The 25,325-nt window shown below is 48.2% G+C and overlaps 1 protein-coding gene across 1 annotated transcript in view; it reads right to left on the reverse strand.

The window, feature by feature from the left end:
* Nucleotides 1-25,325, reverse strand: part of LOC144151773 (protein qui-1) — a 733,079-nt gene that overhangs the window by 111,426 nt on the left and 596,328 nt on the right. Inside the window, 2 exon segments of the mRNA XM_077682912.1 lie at nucleotides 387-470; nucleotides 1,959-2,137. Of these exon segments, the coding sequence (XP_077539038.1) occupies nucleotides 387-470; nucleotides 1,959-2,137 (263 nt within the window).

Consider the following 25,325-nt stretch of genomic DNA (forward strand, 5'->3'; position numbering starts at 1 on the left):
GCCGAACTTTAACACATGCACAATATAAGTATAGGCATCTTCTGTACATAGCCATTTATTCATTTCTCCGCCATCTTCATCTCTCTCGTCCTTTATCCACGCTCTTTCCTCCCCTTTCCCTTCCCACACACAGAATAGCTGGCCAGATATACTACCATCAGACCGACCTTTCTGTGTTTTTTCATTTCATTAACATTCCTCTCTCTAACCTGCGAGTTTGCGGATCTTTGAAGTGTGCAGGACCAAAAGTTGAATGAATTACCAGAAAATGTCAGAGAGTTTTGAGATAACCCAAGCTGTGGAGCATCAACGCGGGGTGGAATTATTACTACACCGCTGGGTACTGTTCCCTATGCATGCACTTGGTGGACAAGTTGGCACCTTACCGTCAAACTGTCGCACAACGCAAATGATCTTGTGCTGGGCCGCCTTTGACAGTTTGAGCGCATGGTCCAGTAAAGCGTGGATACCTGCAAGAAAGTGAGAAATTAGGAGAACAGATAAAAGAAAAAAAAACACGAAGAGCCGGATGAGAATGAGGAGACAGGCCGGGCGTCAAAGGAGAAAGGAAAGCAAATATAAGAGACGGTCCGGCTGCGCCGACCCATACATTCCTGCTTATGGAAGTTGCCCAATACACCCCTACGCGTTTGTGCTGCTCGATGGAGATGCTCGCTTCAGTAGGATTCAGAGTACGCACACAGCATCCAGAGTACGGGCGCAGAAGTCTTATGAAGCGTTGACCGTATGTAACACTTTTCTATATTCTCAGCAGCAAAGGTAGGGTCTGCGGCGGAGTTTAATTGCCTATGCCTAACCTTACGCTTTGAGGTACCACGACACGGGTGGACGTGTATATAAAAGGTACTTGGAACAATAGTACAGCCGGAACAGCACCCCCCCCCCTCGATGATGGACCCGAATAAGTATCCATAGATCGAAGTGCAACGAGTTCAATGAGCGCGTTGTCCAACACATCCCTGCGGCTACGTATAACTTTTTGGGTGTGTAGCACATTGTTGTACTAACCTCCCAATAGGCCCGAACTCTTTAAAAAAAGGTTGTGGCATTCAATAACGGAACACTAACAAGTTACTTGTCCTAGTAGACACTAAATACTTAGTAACTTCAGGTAGTAACTGCACCACTAGTCAGGGTTACTAACTGAAGCAGGCAGTAAGCACCACTGCCTCCACTAGTAAAGTCCTAGCGATAACACCCTTCTGAGCCATACATAACCTAGTCATAAGCACGACCTTAATCTAGTGTATACTACTTCCTACACCCAGTTAATTTCCTAACCATGCAGTTGCTAGTGGCAGAGCCTACGTATACCATGCCGGGGGTATAAGGTGCGTAAGGAGTTAGTAATTACGACCGTTACTACCCTTTTACGACCTTTTTTATTAAGAGTGTGTCTAACGGTACACTTAAAGGGGTTACGTCTTCGACCGACACCCGCCGCTTGAAGTGTCACGAATACAACGAGCACTTTTTCAATGGGTACCGGTTGACGACGCTAGATCTCAGAGCGGGACGGTAGGTCTAACGTGCGATGTTTAAGCCTAACGTTAGGTGACCAGCAGGGAGCCCAACGACATGTCATGTAACGCCACGCTCATTGTACGTCGAACTGCGGGTACCGGTGGATGATGTGAGACCGCAAGGCGTAACGTCAGGCATAACGTCGGGTCGTCGCATACCAGCGTCACCCCACTCTCTCTGCTGCACACAAACCTTCGCGAAAGCGTGTTATAACCTGGAAAATACTGGAGACTTCCAGAATGAGACTTCATGAATGAAGCTTCCCGAATTCCCCGCAAAACTGGCACAGGTAAGCTAATTGTGCGTACGCACTAAAAAGGAGAACACACGAGACGATTAAGGGGAGATCGCGGTGCTGCATTGGTGGACGCCGAAGGTGGAAGCGTGAGCTGCAATCTGGGTGCTAAACTCACCGGACATGCGGAATTGGCGTTCCGTGTCGGCGTCAATAAGGCCCTCATCGAGAGCCACTTTGGCACCATACTGGAGTACCTTGACAACCTGTTCCTGTTCCTCGAGCAGGCTGGCTGACAGGCCGTCATCTGGGCCGGCCGCCACCAGGCCTCGGCCACCAGCGTCGGGCTTGCAAGTCCTGCGAGAAGTGGGGGTGTACGTAGCATTAGGGCTAAGTCACTCTTTCTTGATGCTACCACCGGCAACAAGATAGACGCACGCAAGTATGTCCTGACTCCTGAGTGCCTCTTTTCTACGCTGTTCATAAGAACGAAATAGCGTTAACCTGTCTGTCCCTCCACCACGGAGTTGTTCAATCTTATGACGGCTTAAGAAATGAATGAATGAGAATTCTGTAGCAGTTATACGGACATTTAGTAGTAAATATATTAAATTTTGCCATTACGCTAGGGAGGTATCTGAGTTTGCTTAAGCAGTACGCGCATATCCTGTTCGACGTGGCTGACTGTATTCATGTAGCTTCGATTTCAGTTTTTGGTACGTCAATCTTTTATTCGTCCTTTCATGGCACTCTTACCGCGCGATATCTGGGCTCTCAATATGGCGTTATATGAATTGAAAAACTTGCTAATGTTATAATAGTTGAGCTTAAATAATAGCATGACTACTTGGACACAAAGTTTGGTCATCAGGCTTTTTGAATGGCTCTATACGTTTCTTATCCGCAAGCAGTCATTACCTTAAAGTCTTCAAATTTCATCTGTTCGTTTCGTGCTTGGGTTGTTGCTCCTGACGCAGAATTTTTAACAGATGCTGTACACGCACTTTCGGTAGATCACATGAGGCACCGCCGGGAAAATTCTGACATCTCTTGAAGGACTGTTGTTCATTAAACTAATAAAAATGATCTTTCTATTACACACGTCCCTTGCGCATCAAGGGTGAATTTCTGAAGGGCCTGGTAGAATCCTTTCATAACGATGATATGGCGCTTACTATGAGTGGGAGTTGGTGTGGAAGGAGACGGTACTGTTATTTCGCGGTCGTTTAATCTAAGGACCGTATCTTAAGTACACTACTAATGCCAGAAGAAAATGTATAGTACTCTAGAATATTTGTACGATTCGTCGTCCGACGCTGCTGCCCGTGGAGTTACGACTGATGGATTCCATTCGTTTGCAGGAGCGGGAACTTCACTTAAACAGGATATTGCCGTACATAGCAAACTCTTACTTTGAATACTAACTGTGTGAGAATGTGTGAAAACTTAAGACCTTTTCAGCACTCACTCGTGAAAGCAATGTAAAGTCCTGAAATGTTTCACTTGTCTCAAAAAGGGCAAGCTTTCTACTTTAAGTTAATTTCATTCGGCATTGTAACATGTTTCCTACATTGGACAATGTAGTAGATGTAGCTGTTTATTAAATTAAGAAATCTAGAAAATCTCAAAATATTGGCTCGACCTGAGTCGGCTATTCCATATAGGACGTGACCATCGCTAGGCAATATCCAAATCTTAATATAATTCGCATTTTCTGTACATTTTTAGCGCGACATCTTCAATTAATCAAACAGGACGACTGAAGAATCGGGTGGGATGACAAAATGCTATTCTTAGGGCAACACAAACCAGGATAATTATAGTTCGGTTTTTTCCCGAGGCGGATGATGTGCGGCAGAAAGCTTTTGCTTCAATTTGTTTTTGGTACAGATGCAGTTGTAATGGGGCGCCATGTCACAAGTTCCCATCCAGGGCTGGCATGTACAGGTATGCGTGCGTTCATCAACCGCCACGACTGCGAACCGGTCTCATGTCATCGCACGAAGGAGCGAAAGGGTGTGCGTCAGTTCGGTGGTGACATCCCACGTTGCCGGCATGCTCGTATGGCAACTGCCAAGCTATGGATAGGACGTGCACTAGCTGCCGTTTTCCTTTTCTGTCATGCCATGCCGACGCAAAATCGTTACTTTGGTATGACACCGTACAGTGGGACTGAGTCATAGGAAAGTGTTGCCGCCTATGTTTACGCTTTTCGTCTTTCCGTCTTTGACGTGCCAGGAATGATGTCCACCGAGTTTAACGTTTTTATCCCGACTATGAAGAGCCTCGCCAGAAATGGTGCCGTCGGTGTTTTAGCGGGTTTCTTCGAGTGGATGCGCCCTGGAACGAACTTGAAAGCCTTTTACGTCTCACTGGAAGTTGACCTTGAATGAGCTTCGTTGACACGAATTGTACAAGGCAAGCCAGCAGCGAACCAAAGCATGCCTGCCGCGTATAAGATATTATTATGGTTACCAAAATTAATTAACGACTTATTAATGATTGATATCAATGATTAATAGGGTAGCATAATATCGAATTAAGATGGATTAAGGTGGATTAAGATCAATTATGATATATTAATGATTGACTGATGATTGATAGCAATGATTAGTAACGTAGGATTAACGTGAATTAGGATAAATTAGGTGGGTTCAGATGAATTAAAACGAAATAAGTTGTATTCAGGTAGAATAAGCTTGCTAAGGTGGGTGTGAATGACGTCGGTACAGCACTGAGACGTTAACATAGAAGTAAAATAGCGTGGCTGCTGTGTCGACGGGTGGACGTCTATATAAAGTCTATATGTAAGCAGACTTGAGTGCCTCGAGATATTTTACCCGAAGCCTTGTAGTCCCTTGAGTGAGGCACGTGGTAGAGGAAAATTATATCCAATGTATCTGTTTTGGGTAATGATTTCCTTGAAAGCTTACAAGACTTGGTAGACAGTGCTTCTGACTTTAGCTAAATATCTGACAATCTGTGGGACAAATAGTTAGGCTAGAGCGGCAAACAGGTAATGCGAAAGAATCATGCAACCCATTATGGCGAGAAACCCGGTGTTGTGAGCAGCGGATGGCCCCAAAATTACACGCGACTCCAATAGAAAAAAAGCGTGTCGGGAACGAGAACTAAGGCGAGGGACGCGCGTTGACACGCAAGTGTGTAGCTGCTATTCTACGCCTGGGCCGCCTGAAGCGCGGCTTTCGAGGTACACGTGCTTACGTGCACGCTGACGTTTTTTGAATGCGCTTCCCCTGGCGCTCCTTTGCTGCTACGCGGCGTGTGTGGCCTGCTGGAGTCATGAAGCTACCGTCACGCAGATTTGTACAATGCTGCGACAGGAGCGCCCCAGAGCGAGTTATCGTAGCGGCCACCATGGAAGGCGGCGGCGCTACCGTTTACAGCAACGTTTATAGATACTTAAACGTTGGTTTACAGGGGAGGGCATTTAGGCTTCCGCGACGGGGGCGCTCCATGCGCCACAGTAGGGAGTTCCTCTTGGAGGCCGCTCATCACGAGCGGGGCACAACCAACCTGTATTAAGAGCCCCTGGATCCCAATCACTGTGCTGCAACTGCGTTTACACGCGAAGGCGTGCAAACGCAATCGCTTCTGTTTGTTTGTTTGTTTGTTTATTTATTTATTTATTTATTTATTTATTTATTTATTTATTTATTTATTTATTTATTTATTTATTTATTTATTTATTTATTTATTTATTTATTTATTTATTTATTTATTTATTTATTTATTTATTTATTTATTTATTTATTTATTTATTTATTTATTTATTTATTTATTTATTTATTAAAGCGCTGTACGGGCCCAATGGGCGGCATCACATAGAGGAAGGTTCTACATACACGTCACGAAAGTGAAGTTTATTGTATACAAGAAAAACAAAAACACCGGAAAGGAGGATTAAAACGGAACTCAACAACAATATATGATTCACAAGGAAGCCAGTGCAGCTGAAGCGTTGCAGCCAGTCGACGTACAACAGATTTAAAGCACCGTAAAACCGTACAGACTACAACGATAACTGCTGCAGGCTGCATATGTAGAAAAAAAAAAGAAGAAAGAAAACAGATGTCACTGCGTAGAAAATACAGGGACTAGCTAAGCTTTTGAACTAACATTTATGAAATTTTAGTAGTCGTCAATAGTGTAAGAAGGGCTGTTTGGAATGCAGGTGAACCTGCATTTCAAACGCTACGATATATATCGCTATGACATATAGCGCTACGATATATACGCTACGATATATAGCGCTACAATATATAGCGCTACGGTATATAGTATCACCATGCGTGCAACATATATTTTCGAGCGGCGATGAAATTTAGGAGGACGGGACCTAGCTTCCCCGCCCAAAACAATCACAGCGGCAGAAAGACTGCGTGCTCATGCGTAGAACGCTAGTTGGGTTCGGCGGTCATTTCCCGCCTTAATAGGAGTGGGCCTCTCAATGCGTAAGATCCGTCTATATCCGTAACCAGAGCGAGTTGCCAGCGACAGGTACCGGGAAACGAATCATAAGCAACAAAAACACAAAACGTGGCACAGAGTCTTGTGATTAAAACTCGTTTTTTCCCCCGCTTTATTCAGAAAGCGATAGGTTCGCCAGATTATAGGTCCCAGTTTTAATCTGTTCCCTCCATAAAGGAGCCCAACCGCCTCGGCGTCCCGGACTTCGTTCGTCCACCCGAACAAACGCGTTAGAGCGAGACTGCACGGAGCACTGCCCGGAGGGCCCCACGGCAAATATTTGCGCAAGAGAATAAAGTGCTTGGCCGGAGGAGTAGATATAAAAAGCACCCTACATCGACGGACGTGCACCTCGGCGCGAATGCGAGGCGTGGCGAGTAATAGCAATAAGACGAGCGAGAAGCACGCATATAAACGAATTTTAATTTTCCGCGGGAAAGAACTAGGTAGGGAGCAAAGCGAAGAAAATGCTGCAAAAGCAAATAAATTTCAGCATAACTTTCTTGTTCCCCATCTTGACCGATAACGGTATTTGCGCACGAAGAATAAGTGAAGAATAATCCTCGCATATTGTCATGAGACTGCAAGCCTAAGTACTACGTGTTTCACAGCATAGAGGTCGGCTGTAGTAAATAGCTGCTTGGCCCTTAAGGTAGAAAAAACGATGTACAGCAAAACTGTAAATTACAAGACGAAGCGAATGCGGGGAGTGGACGTCTTTCCCTTAAAGGTGGAAGGGAAGCTGTGTAAGTTCGTAAGCTGCCAACAGTTACAGATTTGCAAAATACGCAAGAGAAACAAAACACGCCTTTGTACTGATGACGTAGTCAGTCGCCCAGAGTTACATTCATTTAGAGTTATCCATCAGAGTGATTGCCTCGTCGGCTGCCGACTTTTAATGTTTCTCCAGAATATTTTCATTCACTTTGGACGGCCGTAGCACAATGCCCCGCAAAATATTTATTACAAGCCGCCTTTATTTCGCGATCACACGCTTCTAGGATCTCATTGCGCTTCGGATTCGTTCCACTATTAATAATGTTACAGCCAAGCACTGCGTTGACCAATGGCATGAAACCCGCCATGGTCGCTCAGTGGCTGAGACATTAAGCTGCTAAGCCCTATAGGACGCTGCGGCCATTGTTATGATGCTGGCGAAAACAGAAAATACCTGTGTGTCGAGATTTCGGCGCACATAAAATATATATAGGTGGCCTAAATTAATCCGTGGCCCTATCGCACGTCATAGTTCATGCAGGAGTAGCTTTGGCACGTAAAACCCAGAACTATGATCTTAGAATGCTATGCCAATAACGTTAACCCATATACAACTAGACTCTAAAAAAAGGCCGCGAGTCGGCCTTCCAGCGATGCGCAGAGAAGGCCAATCACTGCTGTCGAAGCGGTAAAATAAGCGAATGGCGACAGCCAGCATAATATCTAGCTAAAAAAAAAATGCCGTGTATCTGCTCCTTTGTTGCAAACGTCGGCGAAAGACGATAGTCGACTGGCAACCCTGCCAAGTAAATGCATCCCTTCTCTTTCCCGCTCACCTCTCATGGTGTTCATCCCCGGCTCGCTCCTCCAAAGATAAACACGCTAGAAGTTTTCTCAAGTCAATTTAAATTTACCCCGTTTCACTGCTCCAAGTAGGGTGCATTGATGCCAGCGCTGCCGTACGGCGGAGATGCGCGGGAATCGAGGCACCGTACTACAACTTTTATTGAAGTCCGTTGCCCTACTCCTAGTGCGTTCCAAGCGGAACGTGGAACCTATCTAGTGGAACCTTTCGTAACCTTTGGCGTTTGATTTCTTAAAATGCTGTCAAGAGCTATAGTGGCGTGCGCGACAGCAGGCGACAGTTTTTTGCAGTTGATGTAGTATTTCATTCGCTATCGCAAAAAACCAAGCATGCATGATTTTTTTAAGTAAAGGAACACTGCAAATACTACTTATGTATTGATTTTCTGCCTTATATTTGCGTAATGTCTCGTTGTTGTTCAACAGTGTTCACAAGTATGAACATTACCACCGGACTTAGACGTTTAGATTTGGCTGTGGGTATATAAGACTATTGCGCAGCTTCGGTTTCACTTTGGCCGGGTGGCTGAATCGAGTCACGGACACACAGCTGGAAGCGGAGCTCGCCACGATGGGGGAAGAGGCGTTCCTCCTGCGTTGATGGTGCCCCTTCATCAAGGGGAACAGCGCGCGTTTTGGAAATTCGAATTGTAGAATAATAACCTTGTAACCACAGTAAAACAAGATAGAATATTAACCTTGTAACCAGACTAAATACAATGCATAGTTATCTGCAGTGTTCACTACACCATGTGTGTACCTGTAACGATTTAAGACTGTAGCACTGCTACTAACATTCGTGGTGTTTCCACCCTGAAGCTACTGTTCCCGTGTATCGACAACTGAACTTTCCACTCTTTCTATGTTGTACCCTGCGTGGTACAAAATGTTACAACTTGCATGTAGGCCAGCGGCAGCCATTTCTTGATGGTTGTTTTTCTGTGTTTCCCTTTGTAATGTGTATTTGTTACCTGACGCATAGTTACCCATCGAGACATGCTATGTATCTGTTTCGATTTACAAATAAATCTTTTTACGGGCAGACACACAAACCAAGATTTCTGTTTAAGTAGCTCAAGAAAGACTATCGTCTATAAAAATGTGGTTTGCACTGTGACATCGCACATTTGTGCAAGCATGACGTTTTGCATTGTGCAATATCGCATCCAGATCACATTTCCGAGTCAAATGATACGTTGGGCCTATTTGTTTGCGATATTGTTACCGCGAACGCCACAATTAATTATTCAGGTGCATTGTGGCAAAGCGGATCCACGGACATTTTTTAGAGCGTAAGAGTGATTTGCATAGCGTAAGCAAAACAACGCAAAAAAAAAAAAAAAAAGACACAGACAGAGATACACGACAAGGACAGCGAAGTCCTTGTGCTGTGTCTCTTGTCTTTCTGTCTGTCTTTTTTTGCGATGTTTTGCCTAGATTATGTACTAAGACGCCCAGTTTTCCACGTTAATCAATTGCATGGCGGTTTGCATTGTACAATGTTAACATTGTTTTCGTTCCCCACCTAATCCTGATTTTCGTTGCAACGTGCCGTGCCTTTGCCGGGATTATACGGCTGTCAACAGCCCATATATTTCACAGCTCCATGGGAGGCTGTATTGCAGGATACCACTGTTTCGCGACCGTCCACCAGTGAATATGTCCACTCCCTGTAAATAATGTTTCACTGCAAGAGTGTGCATGATACCGGAAGGCCAACTTCACGAACGAGGAGGTGATTGAGCTGAATGTAAACGAACAAATGTTAAATCGGGACAACTTTCAAGACAAAAACTGGTCGGCGTCGTTTGGCGTAAACAGAACACTCCGACGACACATACCTTCCCAGGTGATTGTTGTGGAAGCTAAATTTAAACCAAAGGCAATTTCTATAAAAATGTATGCGGAAAAAAAAGCTCATCTTAGTGTTAAAAAATTGACACCCAAACGTGAGGTTCTCCGGCCGTGTGAGCTATAGGACACCTGGAATGACAACTCGACCGCACTCTTGATAGATTTAAAAGCCTTCAGCAGTGATTGCTTACAATTTTTTTATTACAACCGCAATTGTTGCTGCCGTTCATTATCAAAAGTGTAATGCAGATCATCTCTGCCAGCCATTTTTATTGTGCCACAGACTATAGTCCCTGGTTGATACGTGTATCCATTACGTCAGGCTAACCCTGCAGCCTTGTAGTACTTTGTGGCACCCGCCTTGACCTGCCCAGTCATACTGCACCAGCTGCCGACACACAATGAGTGATTCAGCTCATTGTTCCCCGAGCAAGACCGTGTGGTGTAAGAAACATCCGGTGGCTCTGTTGGGAGGTCCGCGAGGTGTGCGCGGACACTCGCACTTTGTCGCTCCTGAAATGACCATAGCCGTTAAGCAGTGATCAGAAACCGAAACTAAGCTGCAAGCAATTGTTCACCTGTACTGACTACGTACGCATCCCCGCCGCCTTTATGTGAATCTGTGAGTAACAACAGTGCACACAATGGGTAAGGAAGGGGGGGAGATTCACGCTGAAGATATTCCGGAACAACCAGCCGTAGGCAGCTGACAAAAACTAGGATAACTTTGTACCAGAAATTTTGGTATTAGGGCAACCAACAGAATTTGCTTACATGCAAAACTGCTGCAAATTTCTCTTGCAACAAATGGGTTAAAAAAGTCTGCGAAATTCTTTCTTTAAGTTTACAGATCCTACCCGCCGCGGTGGCTCAGTGGCTAAGGCGTTGCGCTGCTGAGCACGAGGTCGCGGGTTCGATTCCCGGCTGCGGCGGCCGCTTTTCTGATGGAGGCGAAAAGCAAAAACGCCCGTGTGTACGAGATTTCGGCGCACGATAAAGATCCCCAGGTGGTCATAATTAATCCGGAGCCCTCCACTACGGCGCGCCTCATCGCCTGCGTTGCGTCGGCGCGTTAAACCCTACAATCAATCAAGTTTACAGATCCAATTTTTCCCGAAATGGGCGTCCGGCACACGTAATAGTTCATGATGGAAACAGCGCAAGGACGACGGACTTAGAAAAGAAGTGAGACAGGACACGTGCTGACTAGCAACTGAAACTTTAATCCACAGGAAAAAAAAACATATACACACGAAAAACTACAATTCACATATTGCGCACATGTCCGCACACGTGTAGCCTATGTTTTTATCTTGTGTTTCATTGCTAGTTCCGCGCAAAGGAATGCGCAATATGTGAATTGCAATTTTTCATGCGTATAATATCTTTTTTCCTGTGTATTAAAATTTAAGTTGCTATTCATTCAGCGCACGTCCTTGCGACGGCTGTGCGACGTGCGACGGCTGTCACCAATCTGTTTCCAGCGACAGCATGTGGCTTGTCGACACTGGTGGATCCGGACTCAGAGCGCCGAAGCCACTGCGGTTCAGCGGGAACACCCAGCATTCACGAAATAAAAATATGATTGTCTTCCCCAAGTTTGTTATTACTGAGAAATGTCGCATCCGAATTGATCTTGGGAAATTTTTAGCAGTGCGAATATCTTGATTCCTGGGTTTCTTTGTTCCCTCCATTCTCAATTCCACCTCTTTTTTAACCTTTCGAAAAGTTAGAAGCTGCTAAGAGAGAGAGCAAGCAAGAGAGCTAAGGAGAGATGAAACGACGACAACAAGAAATCTCCGAAAATATGAGGTTAACGATAATAATAGCATGCAAAGAGAGCGCGGGCTCTCTGAATGACACAGCAACAACAGTATGCAACGCAGCGTGCTGCTCCAAACACGCGGCCGGGCATCGTGCTTGCGCAAAACCAGGTGAAACGGAAGGTGCTAAAAACCATTTGGGGGCACCAAGCACGCCAGTGCGCCGAGCACCGCGGGTGGTGCGTGATGGATGGCACACTCAGGAGCAGGTGCGCAAAGGTGCGGGTTTGGGCGCCGCCGTCCCCTCCACGGCCTCAGCCTCCGCAGGCGCAACAGCAGCCGCTCTCAGCGCCAAATATGCGCCCCCGAACGACCCCTGCACGGCGTCTTCGTAAATGAGTTATAGCGCGAGACTTGCGCAGCAGCCATGAGCCGATGCAACGGTACCGGTGTACGGGGATTCTTTGTTGGCCAAGCCAGAGAGACACGACGCGGCAGAATAAAAAAAAAAAAAAAAGAAATGAAGTACGAAAGACAAGCATTGCGACTCAAGAAAAGCTTTGTTTGCTCGGAAATAATTTCAGATCGGGAAGCTTTTGTCCTCCCGTCTACAGGCTTTGACGTCCGCTGGATAAAAGCTGCCTTCCGTTAGAGTGCGTGATGGGGACTTTACTTTTCACTTTGGGCGTACTCGGGAGCAATACAAACAGGACGGGAAAAAAGTTCGCACGATTATTACACACTGCAGAAAGTTAAAAAAATAATGAAAGGGAGCTACGATGCACCGAAGACTCTTCGGCAGCAGATTGACTTTTTTGTTTTTTTGTTTTTTTTTGTAGAGTGGGGATTCGCCTGAACCACGGGAGCACAGCGGGCCGCAAAGCAAAACTAAGCTGTAAAATGGTCGCACGCTAGCCATAAACTTTATTTTCCAATTTTTGACGTAGGCTGAGGTCACGACGGAAGGCGTCCGCAGCCATAGATCTAGCCACTTGAAGGCCAACCGGAGGGCAAAATTTATTCCACCATGCGCGAGCGGTACGCTGCTATCTCAGACCCGAAGTGATCGTTCCGGATTAGCAAACTATCTATAAAAACAATTTTCCACACAATTTTCCGCCCATCTTATTTTGGAATAGTCTTACTTATTTGCGTCACTATTAATTATAAGAAGACTTTTTCGTGAGCATAGAGTCCCGCTGTTGCCTGTAAGGAAGCTGTGGCATGTTAAATGGCTATTTTTTGTTGAATGTTTAGTTAGGACAACGTCCGCTTGCATTGTGAATATGCGTGACCTAACGTCGTTGATAGCGTCTGACGGGTATGAGCGCGACGTTTTATCTTTGCTTTTAAGAAATGCGGGTGTATCGCATGTGTGCCGTGACACCACCCGTACGCAGCTCCTGCTCTAGCTGGTTTTGATGTAACTACGCGCGACCTTATCTGAAGGCGGAGACCGATACATGGCTCCGATGTCCACTCGGCGTAACGCAGGGATCAAGGAAACTCGGGGATATCGTTTTACAGCGAAGTTGTTAGCCTCGCGTTGGTCGGAAAATTTTCTGGCATAAACTAAAAACCGAGGCAGGACCCAGCAGTTCTCGCCCGAGACGCCGAGCGCATGCTTCAAGACCCAGCATTTGCCGCCAGAGAAGCCGAGTGCAAGCGACAAGCCCACCGAGACAACGAGGAATATTTCGTACCCTCCGCCATCAGCATATGCAGATGGATGTCCAGATGTCCAGCATGTCCAGGTGTCCGGCATGTGTAGATGGATGGATGCGTAAATAGAGGGTGGGTGTCCAGCTGCGCTGGACATCCACTCTCGCAGGGCTGGATGGCGTCCATTTTTTATGGGCGAAGCCCCTTAGGGGCTCGTGCTGGTGGCGCTTCCTGTCGCCGTCGTCGTCGTAATCATCGTCTCATGTAGGCACGGTACTAAAACACCGGGACACTCGTTTACGCCTCGCGCTAGAGAGCTTCGTGCTTCAAAAAGAGACTTTTACAGCAACGCTGTATACCTCTACCCCCCAACGGTTTCATTTCCGTTAGCAAAAGTGCCAAGGCGCCAAGAATACAACTATACACTACATGCTTCACCGCTCCCCAGGTTTCACGTTAGTGGGGATGGCCCGGGAATTTCTTTTTTTAATGAGGAGCCTATTTTGGCGAACCCAAGCTAATTTTTTAGCATTGGCTTTCTAGTATCGCTTCATCAAAGCGAAATTCCACTCTAGGGTTTCGATGTTTACTGTGCATGTAATTGTGGTAAACGGCTGTTACTGTGATTCGAATTCAAATATACACTACTCCAGTTAAATTCCCTTTCGTCGCCGTGATGTGGTGGTGGTGGTGGTGGTGGTGGTGGTGGTGGTTGTGTGGGATCAGGCGGGGTTAGCCTGGCTGGATATGCCAGCAATTGCTCCGCCCAAGCTCCTCCTAATTAGCCAAAGGTAGTGTCCTTTTACCACAAGTTTGCCAGCTCCGTCTCCTCAAGGAAGCTCAGGAGAAGGCGTGACACGTCTCTTCGCAGCATCCAATGTCCCCTTGGAAAGACGATGCGGTCCAGAGTGCTGTGTGGGGCTGCCAGCTTTCGAATCTCTGAGAGCATTGCAGTCCGCTCGACATCATGCTCTGGGCAACACATTACGTAGTGGTGTAAATCTTGCGCTGCTGAGCACGAGGTCGCGGGTTCGATTCCCGGCCGCGGCGGCCGCTTTTCTGATGGAGGCGAAAAGCAAAAACGCCCGTGTGTACGAGATTTCGGCGCACGATAAAGATCCCCAGGTGGTCAAAATTAATCCGGAGCCCTCCACTACGGCGCGCCTCATCGCCTGCGTTGCGTCGGCGCGTTAAACCCCACAATCAGATCAGTGGTGTAAATCTCCTATCACTGCACATGACGAACACAGAGGCGATCGCGCGAGGCCCACCTTGAATAGCCATGCTGTGGTATTCGCTGAGCCCGTTCGGATGCGGTACAGCAATGTTGCTTCCGATCTTGTAAGCCCCTTTGTGACGCAAGGCTGGTGCTAGGGATTTTCCAAAGACTTGAAATGTTCGGCCACTGTTCGCCTTAAGTCGTTCCAGTGATTGGGGGAAACTTTAACTGTCGGTACAAATTGCAGCGCACTCCGTGCAATCTGATCAGCAGTCTCATTGCCCTTGACGCCAACATGGGATGGAATCCATTGAAACCGCACCTTGAAACCCTTGCTGCTAAGTTCTTGCACAAGCCGTAAGGAACGCTGGCAGTCCTCTTTCGTGGGGATCCCACGCTGCAAAAGTTGCAGTGCTGCTTTTGAGTCAGTCAGAATTGCAACTTCCTGCGGCTTATACAACTTAAGTGACAATTGCATGGCCATGGAGCATAGAGCACTGCACGGGCCAGATTTTAAGGCCCGAGCCCGGCCCGAGCCCGCTTCGCGAAGCCCGAGCCCGACCCGGGCCCGTAACACCTAGCCCAAGCCCGGTACGGTCCCGGGCAATCATAAGTGAGCCTGGCCCGAGCCCGGCCCGGGCCCGCCATCTTGAGCACAGGCCCGGCCCGGCCCGGTAATTTTTTTTTTTTTGGTCTAGGGAGGGCCCGCGCGTGTGTGACCAGGCCCGGTCTTTGACGCTGAAGGACGTTTGTTTATTATATTCCGCGCGATCAGATGGAGCATCTAGTCTGTACAAGCACGTCATGAACTGAAACGCAAAAAATAAGGGTTTAAAAGTGCACGTAGTTTAGCTTGCACCGTCTGCAGTTCACGCCACATCGGCTTAATAATAACTCGTATTCTAACATGAGAGACACCATCACCTTTGAAGACCAGACTCTTGGCAACTTCACCTGGTTGTCTCGGCCATAAGTTGGTATTGCTTAATTTTTTTGATCCGCATTTGAATCAACGAGTATGTACGCGCGTTGAAATGCTTCTCCTCCAGTGATTGTTAAGCGGTGGTGTTTCTGAGGTACGCGAGTTTGATTCCGGACCACGGCAGCCGCATTTTGATTGGTGAGACATCTAAAACACACGTGTACATACATAGACATAGGTGCAAAGCTCCAGGATATCTGAATTAATTCATTCCTCTCTTGGGCATTCCTTGTAATTGTATCTTTGATATGTTATGCACCAAAATATGAAATCTTGATGTAGTACAAGAAATGTCATTAAAATTGCAGTATAGTGACCATCAGACCTAGCAAAACACGTTTTTAAAACAATGCGCACAAATAACAGCAAGAAGCGCGCAAAAATAAACCAAGAATATTCATTTTAATGCTCTTTTCTACACTTCACGTCGTACCTATTAACGGCCGTGCCTATGAATTCAAGCCCGAGCCCGGCCCGGGCCCACGGCGTCAAGCCCGAGCCCGGCCCGGGCCCACGGCGTCGAGCCCGAGTCCGGCCCGGGCCCGCGGCATTGAGCCCGGGCCCGGCCCGGGCCCGCCGATAATCGACTTCGGGCGGCCCGGGCCCGTGCAGTGCTCTAATGGAGCATTTAAGTATGTAGACTACGTTTTAGGGCGACGCTCCTTAGAGGCTGGGGCTGTCGGTGTCTCCTGCCGTCATAGTCGCCGTTTCATGTAGTCACGGTACTAAAAGCACCGGGACACTCGTTTTCCAACGCCTCGCGCTAAAACGTTTCACCTCCATGGGCATAACCGCGTACTAAAAGAACACACCGGGACACCCGCTTACTCGTCGCGCAAGACAGCTTCGTGCTTCAAAGACAAGAGACTTTTACAACAAAGCTGTATACCGCTACGCCCCAACGGTTTCATCTCCATTGGCGAAAAAGCCACGGCGCCAATACACTTATGCACTGCATGCTTCGCCCCTCCCCAGGTTTCACATTACTGGAGATGGCCCGGGATTCTTTTTTGTTCTCTTCTGGCTCCCGTGTTGCTGTGTGCGGTGGTGCTGTAAGGCTTGTGACAATGTCGAGGAGATTGAAGGCGCTCAGGTTAAAAGAAGAAGTGGAAATTGTACGCAAATTCGAAAAGAACCCAACAACGAAGCGCGTGGGCTTGGAACGTGACCTGGGTTCGCCAGGGTTAGCGCTCAGCACTATTGTCGTTATGCAAGAGGAACGTCGAAAGAAGCTGCAAGTTTGCGGCCCCGGTGTGAAACAAATGCGAGGAGCGAAGCATGAGCAAATAGAAAACATCCTGCTTACATGGTTCAAGGAAGTTAGAGCGGCAGGAGTGAACGTCGACGGCTCAGTCCTATGCGAAAAAGTTGACATTGCGGTCTCGTTGGGCATTGAAGATTTCCAAGAGTCCGACGGCTGGTTTCACGAATTTAAGGCACGGCACGGAATTATCGTACAAAACAGTGTCCGGAAAATCTAGAAATGCCGACAACTTCTTTTTTTTACGTCTCAGAAGAATTTACGCGTATTCGTTGAAAAGAAAATGTGCAGCACAAATTGACCAAATATTTCAATGTTGCTCAATAAAAGTGAGCAGCTGACAGAGTATGCATATTTCGCTTCTTTTTTTAACATCTTTGGATAACATGATTTTCGCACAATAAGTTTTATTTTCCGGTGCTCGTGAAAACGTATCAACGAGATTTCACTGCATATAATGAAGCTACAGGTCATAGGGCCTTTATATAAAATCAAAGTCTCTATCTTAAGAGAAAGATGGTTAAAAACGCGAAGCTTTCTTCGATGCAACCTGAGTCAAAGTCAAAGTCCAGCTTCCACGGTGTCGGAATGGCGAAATGGGATACACGTCGGCTTCATAACGCGAGGGACCCGGGTTCATTTCGACCACGGGAAGTGTTTGTTTCTTGAGGCGCATGGTGTGCCGTCGCTTATCACCACCACCACCACCATCATCATCATAATCATCGCAATCATCATCATCGTTTTGTGGAACCTATTGTGCAGGGTTGGCTTTCCTGCAGCGCGTTTTGGCGCGACATCAAATTGCCACCAGTAAGCCACAGAAAGCTTCGTTTTATTAAGACGCCTTGATTACAACGCGAGCGCCTATGGACTCCAACGAAAACAGAACTAGAGGTATGTTAGGGAAGAGTAAGCCGCTGGGAACAATGCTTACGCACTACCTGTTTAATTCCCCTCGGGAGTTTCCACACTTTGTCCCTCTATCCGGGTGATTACCACCGCTCAACTGCCACTCGCTCGCCCGCGCATGCACACACTCTGCGTTGCCGGGCAGCGGACAGCAAGGGATGTTAAATGGATGAAACTGCAACGGCAGGCAGAGGTTTAAAAATATTATCCATTTATTCCCTACTTGCCGCCAGCATGACTCATTTAAATGTCGCATTACAAGCAATTTTCGCAGACACCCGACGGCAGGGTACCTCTTAGCGCATTTAACTGGCGCGAGAGTCACATATATCGCGTGAGCAGTGGTACGGTTTTCCCTGGTATATTTTCGGTAATAATTGTGGCAGGTGCACCATAGACCGGATAACAACCGGCCACTCGCTTTGTAATGGCGTCAGTGAGCTGGTGTGGGTGTGCGGCCTTGATCCCACAGCGGCCTTTGCTGCCGACAACTGCCGCCAAGTCATCACGTCTGTTGCTGAGCGGAAACACATAAAATATTGGGGAGGAATGAAGATCGATACAGAATACGCGGCTGCGCCAGGCCACCTAAATTGCTGTCACTCCATTCCGCGGCTGCACCCGCCGCGGGACGCGATGGCCGACAAAGAGGAGGGCCTCTCTAGTAGGGAGGTGCGGCCAGCGGCCCCTAATTGTTATGCCAGGCCCCGGCTCACAAAGAAGCCTCGTGCCGGGAGGCAGCAGTGAGAGCGGTCGGGTTCGCATAATCGAGAGCGCAACACGCGCCGGACAGCCCTGCCCTGCGGCTCATGTGAGCGGCTCGCTCTTCCCAGCCACGGCTGCCCGCGACGAGCACGGCTCCCTCGCATGGAGGTGCCGAGAGCAGGTAATATCGCGGGCTGTCACTCGAGAGATTAATTTTGCTACGCAGTGACGCGTCGAGACGGACCAATCGATGCTTCGGCACATCCGATCCTATGGTCTGCGATGTTTTTGACGCAAAAATAGGCCATCACGTAGGTGGATAGGACAGGCGTGTATGACCCACGCAGATAGCTAAGCTTGTGAAACTTCAAGCGTCTCGTCAATATGCGCCAACACGCACAGACGGCTGGCAGTTTTGCTCTAAATTTCGAAGAGAAATTCGGTATGCGCACACGAAGTAGAAAACCTTCATCCCCATACCGACATCGTAAAGGCACCTCCAGCGAAACATTTTGATGGGTCACTCCTTCCTTCAAAAGAAGCGGTAAAGACGCATAGTCTGACACGCGCGCACACTCACAGACACACACACACGCACGCATGCACGCACGCACGGACGCACGCCCACACACACACACACACACACACACACACACACACACACACACACACACACACACACACACACACACACACACACACACACACACACACACACACACACACACACACACACACACACACACACACGCACACACACACACACACGCACGCGTGCACGCACGCACATACACATACATGAATGCACACATGAACACTCACGGACACACACGCGGGCGCACACCACAAGGACGCGCGTACACAGAGACGCACGCACGCACGCGCACACACAAACAGACACGCATATGCACACACGTGCCTACGAACATGCACACACGCAGTGACGCACACAAACACGCGCCCACGAACGCACACGCACATGCGCGCACACACTCACGCACGTATAAACGAACACGCACACACGGGCACGCGAACATTTTAAGGGAATCTCGTGGTTTATCTTCACCACAATGCACTTCAGTGATCAATCCGGACCCCCCCAACAAATCGAATTCGGCGAATGACAGCAACGTGCACGCCATTTGACTCAAAATGTGGCTGCACGGTGGCACTGCGCAAGGCAGAACGTCATGAGTGCATTGCGTGATGCCACGGCGGAGACCGAACTCTTGAGTCAAATGTCATTCTCAGCAACATAATTTGCCGAAACTTCCTGGTTGGTTGCACTGATTGGTTTCTCGAGTGCACTGTGGATAGGCTGAGCCACAGGGCTGCCTTAGAGTGAATACACACGCGCGCGCACGCACGCACGCACGCACACGCACACGCACGCGCACACGCACACGCACACGCACACGCACACGCGCACACACACGCACGCTCTCGCGGCAGTATTCTAAGCACAACTTGGTTAACACGGCGGGGTTTTTTTGGCTTAGATTTCTTGGTGTTGCTTTTTCTCGTCCTTTTTTTCGATGACCAGTGGACGTCGAACGTTCTGCCAGACGGGGCGATCAATACCGTTCAGTCCTAACAGGAAATTTTATCGGAGTTTACCGCTGGTTTGGAAGAAACACTATACTGTTACGTGTACACCTTGCGTTACTTCTATCAAATGCTTCTTAAAACCTATGAATCTTGAAAGAGGTAAGTGTTTGTGAAAGCAGAAATAGGGTGCATAGTGCTTTCACAGTTACACACTGAAAAACTGGTGCGTTGATATCGTAGGCCACCTTGTTTCTGTTGCAATGAAGGCTTGGGATGCGTGCCGTTGCGATATAATCGTAGCTGTCGTGTTTATGCATCTATTCTAAAGGAGATCTTTCTGAGACTTCCCGCTGTTAAAAATATTTAAGTATGCAACATCTTAGCAACCTATTGTAGTCACAAAACATCAATTCGCTTTGTGTTTGACTGCCGCGTAATGAACAGCGGTGCCCCCCGTCTCAACACGCTCTTAAAGGGACGCTGAGGTGTATATGTCATGCTTCTGTTTTGTTTGCATTGCACAGACTGGCTCAAATAAACACAGTTTTCATCATTTATTTCGTCGAAAAAGGAGCACTTAATTTACAAAGCCTGAAAGAAGAAAAAAAATACCATGCGGCGTTTGCGGCTGCCACAACGACTAACAGCAGTGATACCTATTCGAGACGCGATGTGATTGAACAACGTCCAAGATTGATATTCTAATCAGTTTCGGTTCGGTTTTGTGCAACAACATCCTTCGCATACGACGTTATCGTTGGTTGGGAATTCTCGTTATCTCAGGGATTTGCATATCGCGCTTCTGCCATATTTTCGGCTGTAGAATGCGTCAGATAAACCTGCCAGCACCTCCGCTTAGAATCGTAACGTTCACTAGCCGAGGCGTACGCAGTGGCTGAACGCCCTCCGCGTCATGGGAGACGTTCAAATGAGAGATGCTTTGTCCCCCTTTTAGATGCGACTGCATCTCATTCACTCGCCTTTTCCCTCCATACGGCGTTGTCCGTCCACACCCCTCCCCCTACACTATATAAAAAAATATAGTTAGCGGCGCCCGGGTTCGATCCCACGACCCTGCGGGCGGAACGCGAGGTACATGGTGCTCTTCCCACTGCGCCACAAAACCGAGACAGAATCAAGTGCTACGAACGCGCCTTATATCCTTGACTCATTCAAACTACGTCAAGATGCTACTGATACAACGCATGATGGGGCAATGATTAACACTTGCAATAAAAGAAAAGAAGCTCACACTTACAGCAACAATGGTGGAGTAAAGGTCGTTGCGACAGCGAAGCCCCAAGCATACCACTTAAAGAGATTGACCAAGATTGGCCAATAAAACATAATAATAATCATAAAACATAATAATCATACGCGTTCCCGACACGTTTCACGCGATTTCAGAATCAATTCAACGGAAACACCAAGTGAACCCGACGATGCGTCGCATCTACACAGGGTTCCCCTCGCGGGGAGGTGGGCGCAATTTTTGGAGCCTGCCTGGCACGTCCCTGGGTCATAAGAGGCATGTTCGCACCAGGCCGAGAGTCGGCTTATTCGGCACTGGGCCCGCAAGCAGTCGGTGCTTATGTCAACACCACGCCAATGGGAACTCACCAGCGCGGCAGTGTCAGTCTGCACGCATTCTGCCTAATCGCTCGTGTCGCAAAGAAGGTTTCAGCGCAAAATGGTGAATTCAGTACAGAAAACATTACCCAAGTACAAAAAAATCAACTAAAAGAGGAACACATACGCTATCGGGAATTCGAACTTGCGAATTGCGAATCAATAAACGTAGGGCTCCCGACCTGTCGGCCATAGCGACAACGCTGCTTCCTGTTTATTTTAAGACAATTTTATTTGCACAATAAATGTTCAGTATAGAGAGAAAGGACACATTGCTGTACATTGCGATTCAGTGTGTTATATATCGACAGGTTCAAGTGAGAATGCCGCTTGCTGCAACACCTGTTTTTTTTTTATTTCCCTATTCTTTAACCCAGCTGCTTCAGTTTGCGGCCAAAGGAAAACAGATTGGTGGGGAAGGAACATGAATGGTGAAAGTAACGAGTGTGGGCCTCAGTGACACATCTATGACGAGGAAAAAAACGGTATAGTTGCGACACATTCCGGACTGCATGTCTGTCTGGTTAAGGGTACTCACACTCAGAGAATTTTGATAGCAGTTTTACGGGGGAAAAGACGGGGGTTGTGTTTCGTTGCACCCTGTCTGGTCACTGACTTCAAGGCCGTTTAAAGCGTTCTGCTGCCTTTGTTTTGAAGGTTACCGTCGCACGGCAGCAGTACGCAAAGGTCTGGCACAGTTCAGTGTCCGAGTCAGGTGCCCCGAGCGCACTCACAGCCTATCCCATCTTCTGAACGAAATGCCTTCACGCTGGTTTGGGGGTGGGATCACACTCCACTGCATCCGCTCCCGCTCGCCATAATGCGTGTAGTACTAGTGTGAGCACCCATTCGCAGAGCACCGAGTATTCTGTCGGGACGTCTAGGTAGCGGTGACCAGACCAGCCGATGTTCCAGTAGACGCCTAGAAAACACTGTACCTCGATCCAGAAGTAACGTGCGGTGTTGCATGCAAGAACACGTTCACCGCCGTCTCTAGCCTACCACGCAACAAGCAGCCTGCACCGTGCGGCAAGAAGAAGCCACGCTCCTCCTGTCATGATTCCACCGGCAGAACCCGAGCATGGAATCGGAAGAAAAAGCTTTTGGGACCAGTCGGAATCTGGAGGGACATGACCCTTTTCAGAACGCCCCGCTTAGCTGCCTTGACTGGTGGTTGTCGATGGAAGGGCAAAGGGAGGAGCTTTGCGAGAAGGCTGCGGTAAAGCAGACGGGGCTTAATCGCAATTAGGTAGTCCCGAGAGAACTGCTGGTCTAGCAGGGCGATAGCGCTAGCGATTTCCCTATAAAAGTGTGCGGCGCATGCAACATGGCGCAGTTGGACTGTTCTGACCAGCCACTTTGCTATGTGGGCTGAGCCGATAGACTGGAGCGCTTCACGGAGACAAGGAACTGACTGGTCTAGGAAGTATATAAATCGCTGGACTATAAGCTTAATGTAAACAAGACCCAGGCCGCCGCCATCTAGACCCCAAAAGAGATTTGTGCGCCTCATAGGCTCGTGTACTATGACAGCCACACGGTGCAACTTGTCGGTGAAACTTGTTTACTGATTTCGTGTCTGTGAACTCACGGTGCAGACGTGAGCTCTGGCGGCCAGGGCGATGTGACGCGTTCTCTCGCGTTGCAACTGGGCCTCCGCTGCCGATAGCTTAGGTCGCCATCGGGTTGCACGGGCCTTCCCTATAGGGCCATGTTTACATCCAAGTAGCAGTCCATTGCATCCGTCCAGCGTGCGCCGCAAAAGCCGGAAGGGGGGATGGGGGAAGGGGGGGGGGGGGCTTTGATTCCTACTCGCCGAATCAACAGCCCTCCTACTTGGCGAGGTTTAGTTCCACTCCAGAGAAACGGCAGAAACGACGTGCCAGCTCCGCTACCTGGCTCTCCAGGGACCGTGATGGACCGTGATCTGCAGACGATGGCGATGTCGTCCGCATACGCTAGAACGCGGAGTTCTTCGTTCCCAAGAATTAGTCCCCTGATCTAGCTGGAAGCGGCGATCATTCGAAAGAGCGGTTTCAAATAAAGCGCGAACAAGACAGACGACATTGGACATCCCTGGCGGACCGACGTGCTAACCTCAATGGGTGGGCTGAGTGCTCCTGACGTAGGCATAACAGGTTTTCAGCCACCCAATCCTTGTTTCCCCTATCCCACAGTGCCGAAGCAGGCTGAAGAGAAAGGTGCGATCGACCTGATCGAAAGCTTTTCGCAAGTTTAGTTGGAGCACCGCAGTAGGCATAATGCCCATCCCTGCGGCCTCACAAACCGTCTGAATTCGATGTAAATTGGTGTTTAGGAGCGACCTTTGAGGCCGCACGTTTTATGTTCACCGACCACACTTCGGTCGGCCCTGTCGAGGCTTCCAGCTAGGATCCCAGCGAAAATTTTATCGTCGGTCGATAGGAGTGTGATTGGGTGGAAGTCTGTTACTGCCGGTACAGTTTTAGAAATAGCCTCTTGGGGGATTAGAACGAGGTGACTTTCCCGCATGGAGCGAGGGAGCCGCCCTTCCTGTTTTTTTTTTCTTCTAAAAAACGGTCGCTAAAAAGGGGCCCAGCTCCTGGCGAAAAGCCTGCTAAAATTATGATCCCGTCCGGGCCAGGAGACGTGTTTAAAGGAAGGCTTTTGATTTCTCGATCTACCTCCTACGCAGTTATAAGCGAGTTAATTTGGTCTTTCGTGTCATCGGGTACTGGGCAAGGAAGAAAGTGTCTCGGCCGGGGCACGTAGTCTGGCGTCGGTCTAGACTGGAAATGTTTTTTGAAGTAGTCGCAAAAAGCCATCGCCACTTCTTTCTGCATTAGAGTTTCGTGCAATAATAACTAGCGAGAAACCTAGAGCCAGTGTCAACGCGAACACCGAAACGGCGCTTACGATTCGATGGTAACGATGGGTAGTAGTGGAACCAGATTGCGCAGGACCGAAACGTGGTTACGGCTGTGGATATTGAGTTTTTTTTTTTTTTTACCAGAAAACATTTACGGCGCCGTTTGCAATTCACAAATTATTTTGTGAACAAAAAATATGGTTCCTAAAAACTGATGTCGAACGAAATAAAACGGCGCGTTTAGATAAAAATTAGTCGCGGAGTCGAGGAGGTTTGTTTGTCCTTTGCCGCAAACTACAGCGGCACGCGGATTTCTTTGAAAAACTATTTGTAAAAGCTTTGGCTCTTGCAGTTATTATTATTAAAAGGTTTTGTGCTCCTAAAAAGAAAGGAATCGTTTACCTTTGGAGAAGTTATTTTAGCCTGAATTAGTGACATTCATTAAGCTGCGTTCCTATCGGCCGCCGGTCTGGGTGGCCTACGCCGGAGGAGCCTGCGTTCGCAAGAAAAGTGTGGCTGTCCCAAGCAGTTCGCAATATTCGTCAGCTTCGAAAATAGATTGCTCTGCAGAATGAGTGGCGCCGCAACTACTAATTCGCAGGCAACTACCGCATACAGCGCCGTAATTTGTGTTTTCGTGCTCGCTGTGCCGGCAATGAACTGATAACCCAACCGATTTGCATCTTTGGTTATACAACATTTCTTTTCAGGGCGGCGTCAGCGCGCGTGCAACATTCCGTTCAGGGAGAAACGTATTTAGGGCGCTTTTTCTAACACCCCACATAGGCAATGGCGTTCATGCAAGACCACGACGAAAACAAAACTGGCTGCCCGATCTAATCCATAGTACTTTTCGCGAAGCCATCGAGTTACAATCTGAATCCACAACTGCCCATCACGTCCATCGCGGCGGACGATCGCAGCACCAGATTCCTCTCTAGATATACTGTCTGAAACTCTATGCCTCAGCCCCTGCGCGATGCCGCCGCTGTGGCTGACCTCGTTATTGTTTTTGTGTTTTTGCGGACAGTTCGCTCTCGCTGGAAGGCTCGGGAGAACTTAGGCGGCCACGCCTCGTACTCGACCTTCT

The sequence above is a fragment of the Haemaphysalis longicornis genome, unplaced genomic scaffold (assembly GCF_048455015.1).
Source record: "Haemaphysalis longicornis isolate Haplotype H1 unplaced genomic scaffold, Haemaphysalis longicornis Haplotype H1 scaffold_1, whole genome shotgun sequence".
NCBI classification, from domain to species: domain Eukaryota; kingdom Metazoa; phylum Arthropoda; class Arachnida; order Ixodida; family Ixodidae; genus Haemaphysalis; species Haemaphysalis longicornis.